This window comes from Pan paniscus, chromosome 6, assembly GCF_029289425.2.
Source record: "Pan paniscus chromosome 6, NHGRI_mPanPan1-v2.0_pri, whole genome shotgun sequence".
NCBI lineage: Eukaryota > Metazoa > Chordata > Mammalia > Primates > Hominidae > Pan > Pan paniscus.
Genome location: NC_073255.2, coordinates 148,659,116 through 148,676,660, shown reverse-complemented (window position 1 = coordinate 148,676,660; position 17,545 = coordinate 148,659,116). Strand labels below are relative to the sequence as shown.

Below are 17,545 nucleotides of genomic sequence, written 5' to 3'. Positions count from 1 at the left end.
TTTCCCCAAAAACCTATGGAAATAAAAAATTTAAAAAATTAATTAAAATTTAAGTTTAAGAAATAGAGCAAAAAAATTACATTATGGATAAAATATACATTAGTAATTGGACATCTAGGCCTCCTAACAGAGTTGAATGTGGTTGGAGTTCCTAAACAGCGTAAGTGAATAAATGACATTGTAGAGTAGATGTTGGGATTGACAATAATCATCATAAATGCCCAAGGGATTATATGTCATGATTATAAGTTATTGCAATGGGCATAAGTCAGATATGACAAAATCATAAATCTGGATTCAAACAGGTTGTTCCCCTATGTATATTGACTGTAAAGGCTTAAGATGAAAGTCTATTCCTTATTGCATAATATTTCTTGTTACTACTAAATTTACAAATAATATGCCATTTTTTCCCACTTCAGCATATTTCACTATTCACAGGATTGTGTGTTGAAGTAAATGTCTTAGGAAAATTAATCTAGTAGCTGTAATGGAGACAATGTGAATATGATATGGAAAAACTAAGAGATGGAAAAGAGATGAATGGGTTTCTACTAACTAGATTTGCATTTTTAAGTCAAGGCATAGTTAAGAGAAAGGTAAAAAAGTATGAACCTTAGTTATCAACTGATGGATTCTAGTATACTTACTGATACTTTAATTATAACCAAAAACCTCAGGTGTATTTTCTCTATACAATCAAATAGTCTGAGCAGAAGGAAGATGAGTCACTGAGTACAGACTTCTAGAACCAGAGATACCTGGGTTCACATCCCAGTCTCACAATTCTCAAGCTGTGGAACCTGGGGCAAATTTCTGAACCTTAAGAGATAATTATCTTTTCTTTAAAGTGAAATTGATTGTGTCTACCCAACAAGGCCCAAACAAGGAATGAACTCATAGCATAGTCAAAGTATGGTAACTTACACATAGTGCCATTCCATAAATCATAGTGTTGTCATATGTCTTTTTTATTTTATTGAGGTATAATTGACATAAAATAAATGACACCTGTTTGAAATGTACAATTTTAGTTTTGACGTATGTGTATTCCTATGAAACATCACCACAATCAGGATAGCAAATATATTCATCACTTTCAAAAGCTTCCTTGTGCCCCTCTCGATTCCCTCTCTTATGCCCCTCCATGCTACCTCATCCCCAAGCAACTACTGACCTGCTTTTTGTAGTAACTTATCTATTACTGCACGTAAGTTTACATTTTTTAGAATTTGATATGAATGGAATCATGTAGTACATAGCTATTATTATTAATCATATACTACATAGTTTTTTGGGGGGCATAGGGGCAGGGGATTCTGTCTTGACACACAATATATTTGAGTTTCATCCTTATTCTTTTGTATATCAATAGTTTATTCCTTCTTATTGCTGAATAGTATTCCATTGTATGGATATACTGCAGTTTGTTTATTCATTCACCTCTTGGTAGACATTTGAGTTGTTCCTGGGTTTGGCTATTGTGTTCCATTTACCTGTTTTTCTGTTTTGACACCAATAACATACTATCTTGATTGTCATGTTTTATAATAAATCTTAAAGTCAGTAAGTGTAAGTCTTCCAACTTTACTTTTCTTTTTCAAAGTTGTTTTGACTATTTTAGATCCTTTTCACTTCCTTATGGATTTTAAAGTCAGATCAGCCTTTCAATTTCTAATCCCCAAAGCTATGCTAGGATAATTACTGGGATTGCATTGAATCTATATATCGATTTGGGGATAATTGACATCTTTTTTTTTTTTTTTTTTTTTTGAGATGGGGTTTTGCTAATGTCACCCATGCTGGAATGCAATGGTGCAATCTTGGCTCACTGCAACCTCCACCTCCTGGGTTCAAGCAATTCTCCTGCCTCAGCCTCCCAAGTAGCTGGGATTACAGGCTTGTGCCACTACACCCAGCTAATTTTGTATTTTTAGTAGAGCTCAGGTTTCACCATGTTGGCCAGGTTGGTCTCAAACTCCTGACCTCAGGTGACTCACCCACCTCAGCCTCCCAAAGTACTGGGATTATAGGCATGAGCCACCACGCCCAGCCAAAATTGACATCTTAACAATATTGCATTTCCCAATCCATGAACATGTAATATCTTCATTTTTTTAAGTATTTAACTCCACCCCTCAGTGTTTTGCAGCCTTCAGTGTGCAGATTTTATACATCTTTTGTCAAATATATCAGTAATTATTTCATATTTTAATGATATTATTTTAAATTTCAATTTCTGATTGTTCATTTTTAGTGTGTAGAAGTAAAATTTATTTTTGTACATTGATCTTATATTTTGGAATGTAAATAAACTCAATTAGTTCCAGTAGCTCTTTATCGATTTCATAGCTTTTTCTATATACACAGCTACGCTTTCTGTGAAGAAAGACAGCTTTTTAAAAATTCCTTTCAAACCTGTATTCCTGATTGCCTTTTCTTGCCTTATTGCACTAACTAAAACCTTCAGTACAATGTTGAATAGAGGTGGTGAATAAGCTTTGGGAGGTTTGAAAAGTCTTTATTTTGTCTTTGCTTTTGGAAGATATTTTTATATTTTATATTTTGGAAGATATTTTTCTTGGTTAATAGTTTTTGGGTTTTTTTTTCCTTTTAGTTCTCTGAAGCTGTTGCTCCGTTGTCTTTCAGCTTGTGTTCTTTCCAAGAGAAATCTTTTCTCATCTTTGTCTTTGTTCTTCTCTATGTAATGTGCCCCTTTTTTTTCTGAATAGTGTTTTAAGATTTTCTCTACCACTGGCTATAAGCAATTTGATTATGATGTGCCTTGGTGTAATTTTCTTCTTGTTTCTTGTGCTTGGGGTTTGTGGAGATTTTTTGATATATAGGTTTATAATTTTCAAAGAGTTTGAAAAAGTTTTTTTCTCATTTCTTCAATTATTTTTTCTGTCTCTTCCTTCTCTCTGAGACTTTCAGTTACATAGATATTCTGCTACTTGAAGTTGTCCTCCAGTTCACTGATGCTTTTTTCTGTTTTTCTTTTTATTTCAGTTTTTTCTGTCTATGCTTTATTTTGGAGAATTTCTACTGCCCTACCTTTCAAGTTCAATAATCTTTTCTTCTGCAGTGTCTAATCTGCCACTCGACCCATTCAATTAATATTCATCTCACAAATTGTAGCCTTCATCTCTAGAAGTTTAATTTGGGCTCTTTTTATGTCTTCCATGTCTCTAAATTAACATATTCAGTCTTTCCTCTAGCTTCCTGAAAAATTAGAATACAGTAATATAACTATGTTAATGTTCTTGTGTGGTAATTCTATTATCTATGTCATTTCTGTATCTGTTTCTATTGATATATTACTTTTTCTCCTCATTTGCATCATTTCTTCCTTCTTCTTGACCTGCCTGGTGATTTTTCATTGCATGCCCGTTATTGTGAATTTTACATTGTTGACAGGTGGATTTTTTTAATTTCTAAAAAATATCTGAGCTTTGCTATAGAGTGAGGTTAAATTTATTGGAAACTATTTGATCATTTTAGGTCTTGCTTTTGAAATTTGTGAGGTAGGACCAGAACAGCATTACTCTAGGAGTAGTTTTTCTCCAGTACTAAGGAAACACTGTTTTTGATACTCTAACTAATGCCTTATTAATTGTGAGGTTTTTCCAGTCTGGCTGGTATTAAAAAAAAAAAAAAAGGCTCTATTATTCCCAGTCCTGTGTGAGCACAAGGCACTGTTCTCTCAATCCTTCTAGATCATTCTTTTCCTAGTGTTGGGTTGGGTTACTACCTTACACACATATACAAAAATATTAATAATATTGCCTTTAAACTTTTTATTTCTTTTGTTAAATATCAAGGATTCCCATGTTCATTAACAAAGTATATGTTGAGCTTGAAGGATGTTTCTTCTGGCCCACACTGGTTAGTTTCTTGAATATTTACCCTAAAAAATGTATACAGATAATTATTTGTCATACCTGTGTGTTGCAAATGATTATCTGCAAACAGAGATCTAGCCTGAGTGCCTGGTTGCCTTGACATGGTCTTTAAGTATTATAGCATCCTTGGGTCTCCCATGGCAGTGGGCGAGGATACATTGAATTTTCCTCACCCAGCTGCTTCTGTTGAAAAATTCACTTCTCAGGGCTTTTAGTCTCTACTTATAAAGTCTGTAGTCTCTTTCCATGTAAAATCTAAGAAACCAGTTCCCAATTAAATTGCACTTCTGTAAATATACAGTTAGTTACCAGTGATTGCCTCTCCTATTGTATTTGTTTTGTTTTAAATGTTATCGCTCTGTTTAAAAGTAGATAAATTCTTTGCTGAGCACGAAAGGTTGCATTGAAAATGCAAGCATTTTAAATTAGAAGTTCATTCAAAAATGCAAGTGATAGCAATTTTATGTAGGTCTTCAAATCCATAGATGCTATGTTTACTTTTTTATTGTTAATTTTTAAGAATTAGAATTTATGGTTACAAATCACATAGAGCCCAAGCACAAAAAGAATGGCCAATTAAAAAAATTGTTTTCAATCTTCCAAGACATCTGAATAAAACTATTTTTTAAAAGGAGATTGAAATGAACATTATGCAACATATGGCATTCATTATACCCTGTGAGTCAGCAGATCAACTCTCTGATGAGTTGGAGGAGGTCATTTGAATTCAAAAATGGAGCATGAAGCTACAGGAAGGGCTTTGGAGGCAGAAAGACTGGGGATAATGCCAGCTCTGCTACTTTCTAGCTGAGTGACTTGGGGCAAGTCATTTAGCACATCAGAAACTACATTTTACCTTCTTTAAAAAGGTATTATACCCCCTACCTCATAGTGTTGATATGAAGCTTAAATAATAGAATTATTACAGACATGTTAAATGCTCAGTAAATGATCATAAACCCTCGGTGCCTTACCTTCTTTAAATGTGTGAAGTTAGTTCCCAAGTGAAAAGCTTCCACTCAAGTTAAAAAAAAAAATCCTCCCTAAAATTATAAATTTGTGAATACCAAGTAAATAAATGGTAATCATCATAGGGAGTTTTGGCTGTGACATTTTGGATAATTTATATTAAGAAGACTTCACAGGGCAAGTTTGGATCATCGTGATTTCATTTTAACATATTCTCTTTGAGGACAGTTCAGTGTAAGTTACTGATGTTCTTTTACGTCCTTACTAAAAATAAAATGTATGCTTTTTTTTTTAACTTAGGGGGAGTTTGTTGCTTGTCTCCTGTCCCTATTACGACAAATGACAGATAGACATTATCAACAGCTTCTTGATAGTTTTAATACAAAGGAAGAACTAAGGGTAAGTGACATTTTAAAATGTTTTCTTTAACATATCTTTTTGGTTTATCTTGTTTTTATTCATCACTGTTGAGATAAATCCTAGACAATTGCTTTACCTGTTTCCATTAAGTTCTAAGCTGTTTTTCTCAGCCTCATCCACAGATCTGCTCATCTATATTGGCTTTTAAAGATTTCTATTACTCAAGCAAAGCTATTAACTCTCATTTCAGAGAAGGATATAGGATGTGAAGTACCTGTCATCAGAGTTCAATAAACTAGAAGCAGAATAACAGAACTGAAGAGATAAAAACAAATAGATTAACTACGTGAACCTAGAAACATTGCCTTAATAGAAGATAAAAGAGAATATGTAAATATGTTCACTCATTTCATCTCACTAAAACCATAATGAGAAGTTCTGGCTACAACTTTTTGACTAGGGATACAGAGTTGTATTTGATATTCTCTATCAGCTATAGTCTAATCAATATGCTGTGCTACTCTGACAAGCTGACATTAAATAGGAAATAAAGATGCCAGGTTTATAAAAATCCAGTATTTGCTGAGATTCACAGAACTGTAATGCTTCCTTCATGGTTTCACTAAATGCTTGATTATTCTTAGTTGGAGGAATGATATGATCTGTCATCTTCCTTATTTACTTTTATTTCTCTTCCATCTCTTCAGTTTTCTGGACAAATTTCATGTGGAAACCATCATATTAGAAGTGTTGCTTTTAAGCTGGGTAGTGGAGAATTATAGGACCAAAAGTACAATTCTGCTATGACATTTGCTTGATTGGAAGCCTTCCCAGTGCCTTAGGGGAAGAAATTGTTGATTTTTTAATATAGATAGTACATAGGGGTCACTTATCTTTGACTTTAACTGGAAAATATTGTATGATCTCAGAAAAATCTTCCTGTTGTTACCTTAGAGAACTTGACAAGCTGAGTCATATAAAACAAAGAATCATTTTTGGCAGATTTAATCCCTCAGCAGTCAGTCATTTGGCATATGGCATCATGTTTTTCATTCTTACATTGAATCTTTTTTCTTTTTTTTTTGAGGCAGGGTTTTACTGTTACTCAGGCTGGAGTGCAGTAGTACAATCATGGCTCACTGCATCCTGAAACTCCTAAGCTCAGGCAGTCCTCCTGCCTCTGCTTCCCAAGTAGCTGTGACTACAGGCACATGCCACCACACTTAGCTAATTTTTTAAATTTTTTTGTAGAGGCGGGGTCTCACTATGTTGCCCAGGCTGGTCTCAAACTCCTGGCCTAAAGAAATCCTCCCATCTCAGCCTCCTAAAGTACTCGGATTACAGGCATGAGCCACCATGCCTGGCCTTACATTCAATCTTGAATTTAGAATTAAAAATGGATAAAAGGCCTTAGGACTTACCCACTCTGAGTACAAAAACCCATAATGTCAAAAGGAAGAGAACTGTGCATTTATTAACTTTCGTTAGAAGCTGTATTCTTAACGCAGTTAAAGAATCATTAGGTTTTACTTAAGAAGTCTATGACTTCATATTTGAAAATTTCCCGTAGGAAAAGCGTACATATTTTTATGGAGCCTGGGAATTAAAAAATAGCAGAGAAGCATAAACTGAAAGACATGATTAATTATCCAGGTGTTGAGTTTTATGCTTTGGTATTCATGTTAGCAGTAATAAAACAAATGGAAATAATGAATAAAATGTTTTATATGGACTTTTCTCATTTCAGTCAGCCAATACACCTCTTCCAAGGACAATTATATTACCCTCTTCAAAATTACTGAGGCTGGCGGGGCGCTGTGGCTCAGGCCTGTAATCCCAGCACTTTGGGAGGCCGAGGTGGGTGGATCACCTGAGATCAAGGCCAGCTTGGCCAACATAGCAAAATCCCATCTCTACTAAAAATACAAAAATTAGCTGGGCATGGTGGCTCGTGCCTGTAGTCCCAGCTATTTGGGAGGCTGAGGTGGGAGAATCGCTTGAACCCGGGAGACGGAGGTGGCAGTGAGCTGAGATCATGCCACTGCACTCCAGCCTGGGCAACAGAGTGAGACTCCATCTAAAAAAAAAATAGCAAGGCCTTCTGACCAGGAGAATTATTTAATAATATTAATTACTTCATCTGCCATTCAGGAAGTGGATATTGAGCAACTCAAGCATGGCAAGCACTGTGCACCACGCACTAGGGACGTAACCAGGCACAAGATACCCTGTTCCTGTAGGGGAGTAATCAGGCAAATAATGGGCATGAGCACCCTGAGTGGTGAATGTTCAGGGTAAGCACGCGATGCTATAGAGCGTGTGGGAGATGCTGCCAACCCAGACTCAAGGCAACAGGAAAACTTCCCAGGGGAGGTCTCAGCTGAGAACTGAGGTTAGTAGGAGTGTGCTAGATATATATTTGGCTGGAACATTCAGACCTCTCTATTAAAATATCACCTGAATGCCCCGACTGACACAGCACACTCCCTACCCCACCTTTATAATACTTATTAGAATCTGGAATATTTTTGTTTATTTGTTTATGTGTATTTCCCAGTTTGTGTATATATCCCACTGGGCCATAAGCTCCTTGATATCTGAAGCTTTGTCTGGCTCACTGCTGTATCCTTAGATTCCAGACCATTCCTAGCACAAAGCAGGCATTCAAGAAATAGTTGTTGATCATTTGATAGAATATAGAGTTTAAGGCTGTATGTATGAGTGTAGACTTTGTTTTGAGGACATTTTGAAGCTTTTGATTGTTTTAAGAAGGGAGAGACAAGATCTCATTTGAGGGAAGAAAGACCTGTCTGGTTGCACTGTTGAAAATGCATTTGGCCAGACACGGTACCTCATGCCTGTAATTTGGGAGCACTTTGGGAGGCCAAGGCAGGAGGATCACTTGAGCCCAGGAGTTAGAGACCAGCCTGGGCAATATGGCAAGACCCTGTCGCTATAAAAAGTTTGTAAAAACTAGCTGGGTATGGTGGCACACATCTATAGTCCCAGCTACTCAAGAGGGTCAGATGGGAGTATCGCTTCAGCCAGGGAGGTGGAGGCTGCAGTGAGCTGTGATTGCACCACTGCTCTCCAACCTCGGCAACAGAGGGAGACCCTGTCTCTAAAAAAAAAAAAAGAAAAAGAAAAGAAAAGAAAGAAAGGGGATTCACTGAAGTCAAGATGAGAGGCAGAACCCTGTAAAAGATTTTAGGTAGTAACCTAAGCTAGAAATGACTGTGGCTTGAAGTAGAGGCGATTGTGGAGATAGATTCTAGGGACATTTAGGAAGTTGAATTGGCAGGACCTGATGACTGATAATATTAAAAAGGTGAAGGAGAGGGAGGAGTTGTAAGTGACTCCTAGGCCTTTTGACAATTGGCTGGGTGTTGGTGTGGTGCCATTCACTGCATGAGGATCCCAGGAGGAGTTAGGTATTCAGGTTTGGGAGCAAAGGTAAATTCGGTTTCAGCCTGAGTTTGGTCACCTGAGGGATATTCAGATGGAGATGTTTAGTAAATTGTGCCTGAAGTTCAGGAGAGAGAGAGATGGGTTATGGGATGTAGATCTGGAAACTGTCAGCCAGTGAATAATAACTGACATCATGGGAGTAAATGTGAACATCCAAGGAGAGTGTAGAGTATGAAGGTCAAAGGACCTACATAGAATCCTAAGCCTAAGGAGGGAGGCGTGATAAACAGTGCCTGCTACTGCAAGGAGGTCAAGTACCATCATGAAAGGTTCCCTAGATATTGTTGGTGAACCTGATGGGCAATTTCACTGATGAGGGTGAAAGCCAACTTGTCATGGATTGAAGAATAGAAAAAAAAAAAAGGAAAATATACAGTGGATTGTATACAGTGTTTCAAGAAGAAGAGGGATAAGTTTGGATGTGTAGACTTTGTTTTGATGAATACTTATGATGGAGGAGACTTAAGCATGTTTAAATATATTCATGATTACAGCTGGTGGAGAGGGAGAAGCTGGAAATCTAAGAAAGAGGTACTAACTTCCAGGGTGAGGTCTCTGAGAAGGCAGCAGGAAGGGACAGAATTATCCTTGACTGGGACTAAGATTCTTACACTTTCCCAGTGTAAGAATGAAAGAGAAATAACTGGAGTGAATGCAGGCTAGAGGACATTTATTTAATTTAGTAAAGACTAATTAGTCATCTTGTTTTTTTGGTTTTGTTTTGTTTTGAGAATGAGTCTCGCTCTCTCGCCCAGGCTGGAGTGCAGTGGCTCAATCTTGACTCACTGCAACCTCCGTCACCCAGGTTGAAGCAATTCCTCTTCCTCAGCTTCTTGAGTAGCTGGGACTACAGGCGTGCGCCACCACGCCTGGCGGATTTTTTGTATTTTAGTAGAGATGAGGTTTCACCATGTTGGCCAGGATGGTCTCGATCTCCTGACCTTGTGATCCGTCCACCTCAGCCTCTCTAGTCATCTTGTTTTAATCTGCATTTTAAAAGTTCATATATCACCTTATAAAAGATATTAATAAATGTTTCCTGTGCTCAATTTTGTTTAAAACCAAATATTTCTAGTTATGTTCCTGAACCTATATTGTAATATTTTCAAAGATAATAACACTTGTCCCTAGACCCTTATACAAAGTCCTTAGTACCAATTTTACTTCAGAAATCAGAATTTTTATGATTTCATAATGATAATATACGTATATAGCACCTCCAATAAAATCTAGAGTGATACAAAATATTCACTCCATATGGGATAAATAAAGACTATAAATCATTCTGGTCAGGTTTTGCTGCCAAGTGGATTATAAGAGCAAAAACTTTCAGAGTAATTTTGGGTTTTGATATCATATTAAGGGAAGTGAAGACCTCTAAACAGCAAGCATTTTATATGCAATTTAGTATGTATCAGGCACTGTTCTAAGCAGTTGATTAATATTAACTAATTTTAATCCTCAAAAGGATCCCATGAAGTAGGCCCCCATTATTTTCTTACAGATATCAATTGTTGACTCAACAAACATTTATTGAGCATCTTGCTTAGACATTAGAGATATCAAGACTAATAAAAGCCTGTTGTTAAGGTCATCTAAATCATTCTTGTAAATAAATATTATATGTATAAACTGCAATGATATTGGCTAACAGTTACGGAACACCTCCTCAACCCCATCCCACAGCCATGAGCCAGTTGTGGTGCTTAACCCACATTTCATCCTCTCCCTGCCTCCCCCGCCATGAGATTGACTGATGCTATTATTGTTCTCAAGTAATTGGGAGAACTAGGAATTCTATTAACATCCTGAGCTCATTGCTCAGGCAGCTAAACTCAGCTTTTCCCTAAACTTTAATAAACTTTCTTAAACCAAAATCTTTCCTATCAAATTATATAAAATTGTAATTGTCAGCTCTCTGAAGATAATAAAGCAGTTCTAGTCATAGAATGGAGATGTCTGAGAAAGGCCAGATTAATAGAAGGAGAGTTACTTGGGGTTTTGTATGTACATTTAGGTTAGAAAGTAAATAGGTAAAGTACAATTAATAGGGTGATATTTAATGGGAAATTATAAGTGATATTGAAATTAGACACCAAAAATTCCACATAACCCTACTGTTTTAAAAAGTGACAAAGTGTATTTACTCTCCTCTCAACCCCCAACGTATCCTAATCCCCAGAGGTAGCTGCTGTTAACACCTAAAGGTGTAACCTTGTAGACTATTTTGTATACTATATATATATATATATATATATATACACACACACACACAAACACACACATTTTTAGTGTTAATATAACTATTTATATTGATGTATACTTTTTTACATGATAATATCTCATAAATATTATATAGCCCACTACCTTATTCTTCTGAATCTCATTATATGGATGCTACATAATTTAATCATTTCTGATTTTTGCCATTAGAATGGGTCTTGCAGTAAACATCTTGATACACCTCTTTCTATGGACTTGTACCCATATTGCTGTAGAATAAATTCCTAGACGTGTAATTGTTGGGTCATAGGATGTACACATTTTACATTTTAATTGATACTTGATCAATTATATATTGAGATTTTCAAATGAATATTCATGTTGTTTTTTATTCCTAATGTTGCTTTTTCCTTTCTTTTTAACAGTTCAAAGAAAGGTAAAGTTTGTCTTAGCCTTTCCCAGTGGTTCTATAAATCAAAATGAATTTTAAAAGTATGTGGCTCTCAAGTATCCACTAAGACTAAAGGTCTTTCAACTCCATTCATGCCTGAAGAGCCTGGATGCCTCCAGGGTTACTGCTAAAGTAGCTTCTGGCTTCCTGAGCAGTGTGCCACTTCTCCTGTGTCCTTAGGTTCCTACTTGTGTGTGAGAGGCATGAGTCACAGTGTCAGAACACAAGTATGTGGGAGCAAAGACCTGAGGGCTGGTACTCTGTATTGTTTTTTTCCTTCTCTAGAACATAATATTATTTAAAAATGAACAAAAGTAAACACTTGGTAGTGATTAAGATTTTTTTCCTCCTTCTGTCGTCAGTAATGTTTTATTATACACCCACCTCATACTGGAGGCTACAGTTTTGTCCATATCCTTGGCATTTCGTATATATACAGCAGTGAGACTCCTGTGCTTTGTTGATTATAACTTTTCATAGAACTGTGGGGATCTTGCTATAAGCACAAGATTATACATGAGCTGGAAGTTAAGTACAGCACGATTATAACTGCATTGTCTCCTATATACTGTCCCACTAGCTTTCAAAAATTATATCTGATCAAGCCCCAATCCAGCTTTAAAACTCTGAGTACTTCCCATTCCTTACAGGACAAAGTCCAATCTCCTTATCATGTTGTTTCTATCCTCAATTTACCTTCCAACCACATTATCCTCCACCCCCTTCTAAACACCTTTCAGTCACTCCAGCCACTTCAAACTACTGTTATATTCCTTAAAAACCAAATATATAATTTTTAATTCCTATGAATCATTTTTTTTCTATCTGTAATGCCTATTCTACCACCACCTCACTTCCATTACCTAATGTGTACCCCTGTTAATCCCTTCTCTGATTCAGCTCACCCTACAAACCCACTCAGGTATCAGCTTCTGATGAAGCCTTCCCAGGATGCAGTCCTCCCTCTCTGATAGCGTGCAATAATGCACTCTCATTATTTGCCATTTCCTTGTGTTTTTGACGACTATGGGCCATTGAGAGTCGAGACCATGTCTTGGTGTCCTAAGCACAGAACCTGGAACATTAAATCTTTGTTGAAGGAATGCATGCTCTTAATATTCCTGCCTGTTTCAAAAGATTTTCAATATAATTATTTTGACTTATCTTTATTTGAATATATTGATTACAGAAAAATGGTTATATAGCTCTAAAAGATGGATGATCATTTGGGAGTTATTTTGCATAAGATACTTAAAGATTCCATTTTAAGAATATAAGTTTCAATGTGATAATGATTATTAACACCCTTTAATTGAATTCAAACCTCACATCAAAGGTATTATACGTTTGAAATTTATGGCAAATTTTTTTAATGACATTTGACTATAGTCTGAGGGTCTGTCCTATTCATTGTTCTTGAAGTAAGAAGAAAATGTCCTAGTCTGTGTAGCAGCCTCATGATGCTTTGTTTTATGGATGTCTTAACTCATGTTTCATGAACTCAGGATTCATTTCTCTGTGTCTTGCCAATTCTGTTTCACAAGCCTAATTTTTGTCTTTTGCCTTTCTCTTTTTTAAAAAAATATAGATTTTAAAAAATTTTTAGATTCAGGTGGTACATGTGCAGGTTTGTTAATGAATATATTGCGTGATGCTGAGGTTTGGGCCCCAATTGAGTCCATCACCCAAATAGTGAACGTACTACCCAATAGGTAGTTTTTCAGCCCTTTTCTTTCTCCCTCCCTCCCTTCTTTTGTAATCCCCCATGTCTGTTCCCATTTTTATGTCAGTGTGTATCCAATGATTAGCTCTCACTTATAAGTGAGAACGCAGTATTTGGTTTTCTGTTTCCATGTTAATTCACTTAGGGTAATGGCCTCTAGCTGCATCTGTGTTGCAGCAAAGGACATGATTTTGTTCTTTTCTTGTGGCTGCATAGTATTCCATGGTGTAAATGTACCACATTTTTTAAGCCTATCCTGTCTTGTGTCTTTCTTAATATCATAGTATCATATGTAAGCACAAAACAATTTTTATATGGTACAGTTAAAAAATCTAAAACACAAATTTGATCCTCTCAAACATCTGCATAATACCCCTCAGTGTCTCCACAATGCCTGCAGGATGAATGTCCAGACTCCTTACTATGGAAAAAGTTATGAAATTTGTCTATCTTTTATTTATCCCTATTTATCTTTCAGCCCTATGTCTTGCCACTGCTCCTTGCAGTCCAGGCAACCCTGTGCTCTCTCTTGCCTCTGAGGCCTACAGGTGTTGTTCCCTCTGTGTGGAATACCTGACCTTCAGACTTATTCACATTTTCAAAGCATACATGTATCTGTGTGGTTTTTAGATTAACATTTATCTCTCCCACTAAACTGTGAACTCCACGAAAGCAAAGAGCACATTTAATGTACTTACTATTGTGTGGCATGTTCCCGACACTCCATAAACACCTGCTGCGTGAATAAATAAAAGAATGTCTCTTACCAGGTATCCCCAGCATCTAACACAGTGCCTGGCACATAGTAAAGCACCCGATATTTATAAATCAGTACATGTTAGTGATCATTTCTAAAATCATAACAACTGTTCCTACTTTGTTTTATATTTAATTATGGGACTTTTTATTGTTTTGGAAGACTTTCACAAGACCTTTCTTACTTGAACCTCTCTCTTACTTGAACCTCTGCAGAAAAAATACTTCTATAAAGTAACACCTCCCTGTTTCTTTTTTATCTTGAACCCTGATTTGAAGAATACCAATAATACAGTTTAACCATGTTAAATAATTTAAACTGCTTAAGTGACCATGTTGTGCTGTGTGATGTAAAACAGAAAAAGAAACTGCTCCCATTCTGCCAGGTTTTAAATGGTAGCATATGAAGCACTTATTTCTTTGTGCTGTCCAAGCAGGAATATTATAGGCATGGCAATGTTCTTTTTCAAATTATAAAAAGAATCTGTTACGTAGTTGTATGTGCAAAATAACCACATCTATCTATGCAAAAACACATATTTAGCGAAATGACCAGAGTTGAAAAGTACTCAGAGAGGACAGTCAAGGAAATACCACTGTATTTTGGGTGGGAGGGAGGGAAATGTTAAAGAATCTAGCATTGAGGTCATATTGCTTTCAAGTATTAGAACTGAGTTTGGAATAAACCCTGTTGCATGGCAGTAGACAAAGACTTGCTAAACTAAATTACATGTAAATACTAAAATGGAAGGTATTTGTATTATGACAACATGATGTGATGAAACATTTGCCTATACTTTAGAAGTAAGAAAAATGTGGAGATTCCTTTTGAATAACTAAATGATCATACTGATTTTTTTTAATCTCCTCTAACTACAAGAGACCTCAAAGCCCCCACATTTTACAAGTATGAGAACTCACTCCCAGAGAGGTTAAACAAATTGCCAAGGTCATTGGGCTAGTTAATTGCATAGCCAGGATTTAAAATCTAGGTTTTCTGATCCTCATTATTGTGCTCTTTTATTTTTCTTATAAGGTTTCTACTGTTGAATATATTTGGTTTTATAAATGTCAATGAAGCTTGAATGGATACTGTAGAAAACTACTTGAGACACTGAAAAGTTTTCTTGGGGGAAATAAAGATTTATGTCAGTTCACAGGCATTGGCAATGTCACATGCTGCCACAGCCTTTTATTGTGGGAGATAAATGTGACTAGGAAAATGAGATAGCCCAGAAACAGGTCATCTATCCCCAACTCCTTCACCTGCAATACTGTTTCCTTTGTCCCCAGCACTACAAAAGAAAACTCAAGTTGCTAGCTGGTAAGATAGATGTTTTGCCTCCTATAGCCAATCTTTTCAGCCAGTATTTTTCCTCCTTTCAACTGACAGCACAGTCCCCCACCCCACACACCACATACACACATACATACACACCATCACTACCACTAAGAGTGCTGCCTCCAGTTTCCAGTTCTCTTACAACTTTTGAGGCGAGAAGATAAAACTTCAGCATGTTAGAATTTATTTATACTATTCCTAACTAATTGTAGACCATAAAGCCAAAGAATCCCCGCTCTCATGACTTTCATATCTATCTAAGCAAATGCACCAAGATAGGAAACTGAAGTGGGGTATAACTCTTTCAAAGATAAATGCACAAGCCATTTTTGCAGGGATTATATATAATATATATACATATATATGTCTGAGTAACTCAAAAGAATCAACTGAGAAACCATTAAAATAAGTTTCAGAAATGCATTAGAATGGGCTTCTCACAGTTTTAGTAAGCTAATGACCTACTCTCCGAAGAGAGAGCTAGAATGTGAAGTGTTTCCCAAAATTATGTGACCTACAGTGAAATACATTTGGCAAACTCTGCTTCCAGTGATTCTGGAGACATGGACCGGATCTGTCTAGCCATTTAAAGATGGATGACCTAGTGGGCATGTTTCCACATGGCGCATACTACATATCAACATATGTGTGTTGATGCCAAAGAAGCTAAAATAAGTTCTTGTCAAAATATTTATGGGCTTGATTGAAGTTGTTAGCGTATATAAAAAGAAAATAAAGCTACCACATGGTTTTTAGTTTTTAGATTTTTTCTGTCTTCTGTGCACATGAGTGACAACCATAATCTTACATTCAAGCAGCTTACATGTTTAATGTAATGTGTCATTGTATTTGATAAATAAAACTCTTGTGTTTGGGGTTGCTTTTTATTTTTGAAGCAACACCATATCGTTACCTTCAATCAGATTGTTAGAGAAATATATTTTCCTAGAATCACTTAGGTTACAAAAAGCTCTAAGTTTTCTAGTTAATAAATCTAAATCAAAACTAGATTGAGCTAATCCCTGTTTGAGTAGGGAAAGCTCATTTCATTCATTGTGTGTGGTACATTATCTCCTTGATTCCACTTTAAGTATTGTATGCTATAGCGCATTTGACCCTATCTCTTGTAATGTTGAAGGAAGCAGTATGCCGGCCAGGCGTGGTGGCTCATGCCTGTAATCCCAGCACTTTGGGAGGCCGAGGTGGGCGGATCACCTGAGGTCAGGAGTTCAAGACCAGCCTGGTCAACATGGTGAAACCCCGTCTCTACTAAAAATACAAAAAATTAGCTGGGCGTGGTGGCAGGCACCTGTAGTCCCAGCTACTCAGGAGGCTGAGGCAGGAGAATGGCTTGAACCTGAGAGGTGGAGGTTGCAGTGAGCCGAGATCATGCCATTGCACTCTAGCCTGGCGACAGGGCAAGACTCCGTCTAAAAAAAAAAAAAAAAAAAAAAAAAAAAAAAAAAAAAAGGCAGTATTTCCATGTCTGATGATAGCTTCGTTTTCAGGTGATCAATTTAAAGATAACATCTCAGTAAATACTACTACCATCTCGCATGGCATCTTTGTGAGGAATATATTGATAATCTCATAACTACTAAGCACTCCTCACTGGGCTGGACTTAGCACATATCCTCATTTGAATGTATTCTGCACAGCACACTCTGGAAAATTCACTCAAAATCTATAAACCTGCATACATCTCAAGAATGCCCTGTAAGAAAAATAGGTTTTTGTATGAGATGCTTTTTGATGCGCATAACTTTCTAAAATTTGACACCCACTTAAAGGAAAGCAGAGCTGAGCCAGGACTGTTCATTGTTCTCCTGCATTGAAAAGTTCTGACGTTTAAGATGCTGTAATAAAAGAAAGGGAATGTATTTCCCTGTTAATCTTCTGTTACAAGTTTTCCACTTTATTTTCAAAACGCTAAATTGTTAGAACCTGTGGAGAGAAATAAAAACTCATTTTCACTGTGCCCAAAAAGAAAAGAAAACATTTGGGTGGGTTTGAGTGCTGAGAATGGGAAGGGTCATGACTCCTTCCCTTGGGCAAACTGTTAAACTATGGCTCCCTTGTCTATAATTGCTTTGGAAATGGTAACAGTACAACAGTACTGCCTGTGTATGTGCGTATGTATGTTGACAGTTACAATAAACCAATAAAATGATCTATTTTCTCCTTATCCAAGGATTTCCTGCTGCAGATATTTACTGTGTTCCGAATATTGATACGCCCAGAGATGTTTCCAAAGGACTGGACTGTTATGCGCTTGGTTGCTAACAAGTAAGACATTTAAGTTGATGATAATTGCAGCTCAATGTATAGAGGAAGAAAAGAGTACAAAATTA

At 36.5% G+C, this 17,545-nt stretch overlaps 1 protein-coding gene across 7 annotated transcripts in view; it reads left to right on the top strand.

The window, feature by feature from the left end:
* Positions 1–17,545, top strand: part of DOCK4 (dedicator of cytokinesis 4) — a 471,214-nt gene that overhangs the window by 357,450 nt on the left and 96,219 nt on the right. For all 7 annotated transcript variants that reach the window (XM_003811224.6, XM_008963612.4, XM_034964844.2 and 4 more), the window contains exons 26-27: positions 5,172–5,270; positions 17,386–17,480. In XM_003811224.6, coding sequence (XP_003811272.2) covers positions 5,172–5,270; positions 17,386–17,480 — 194 coding nt within the window. The remainder of the gene's footprint in view (positions 1–5,171; positions 5,271–17,385; positions 17,481–17,545) is intronic.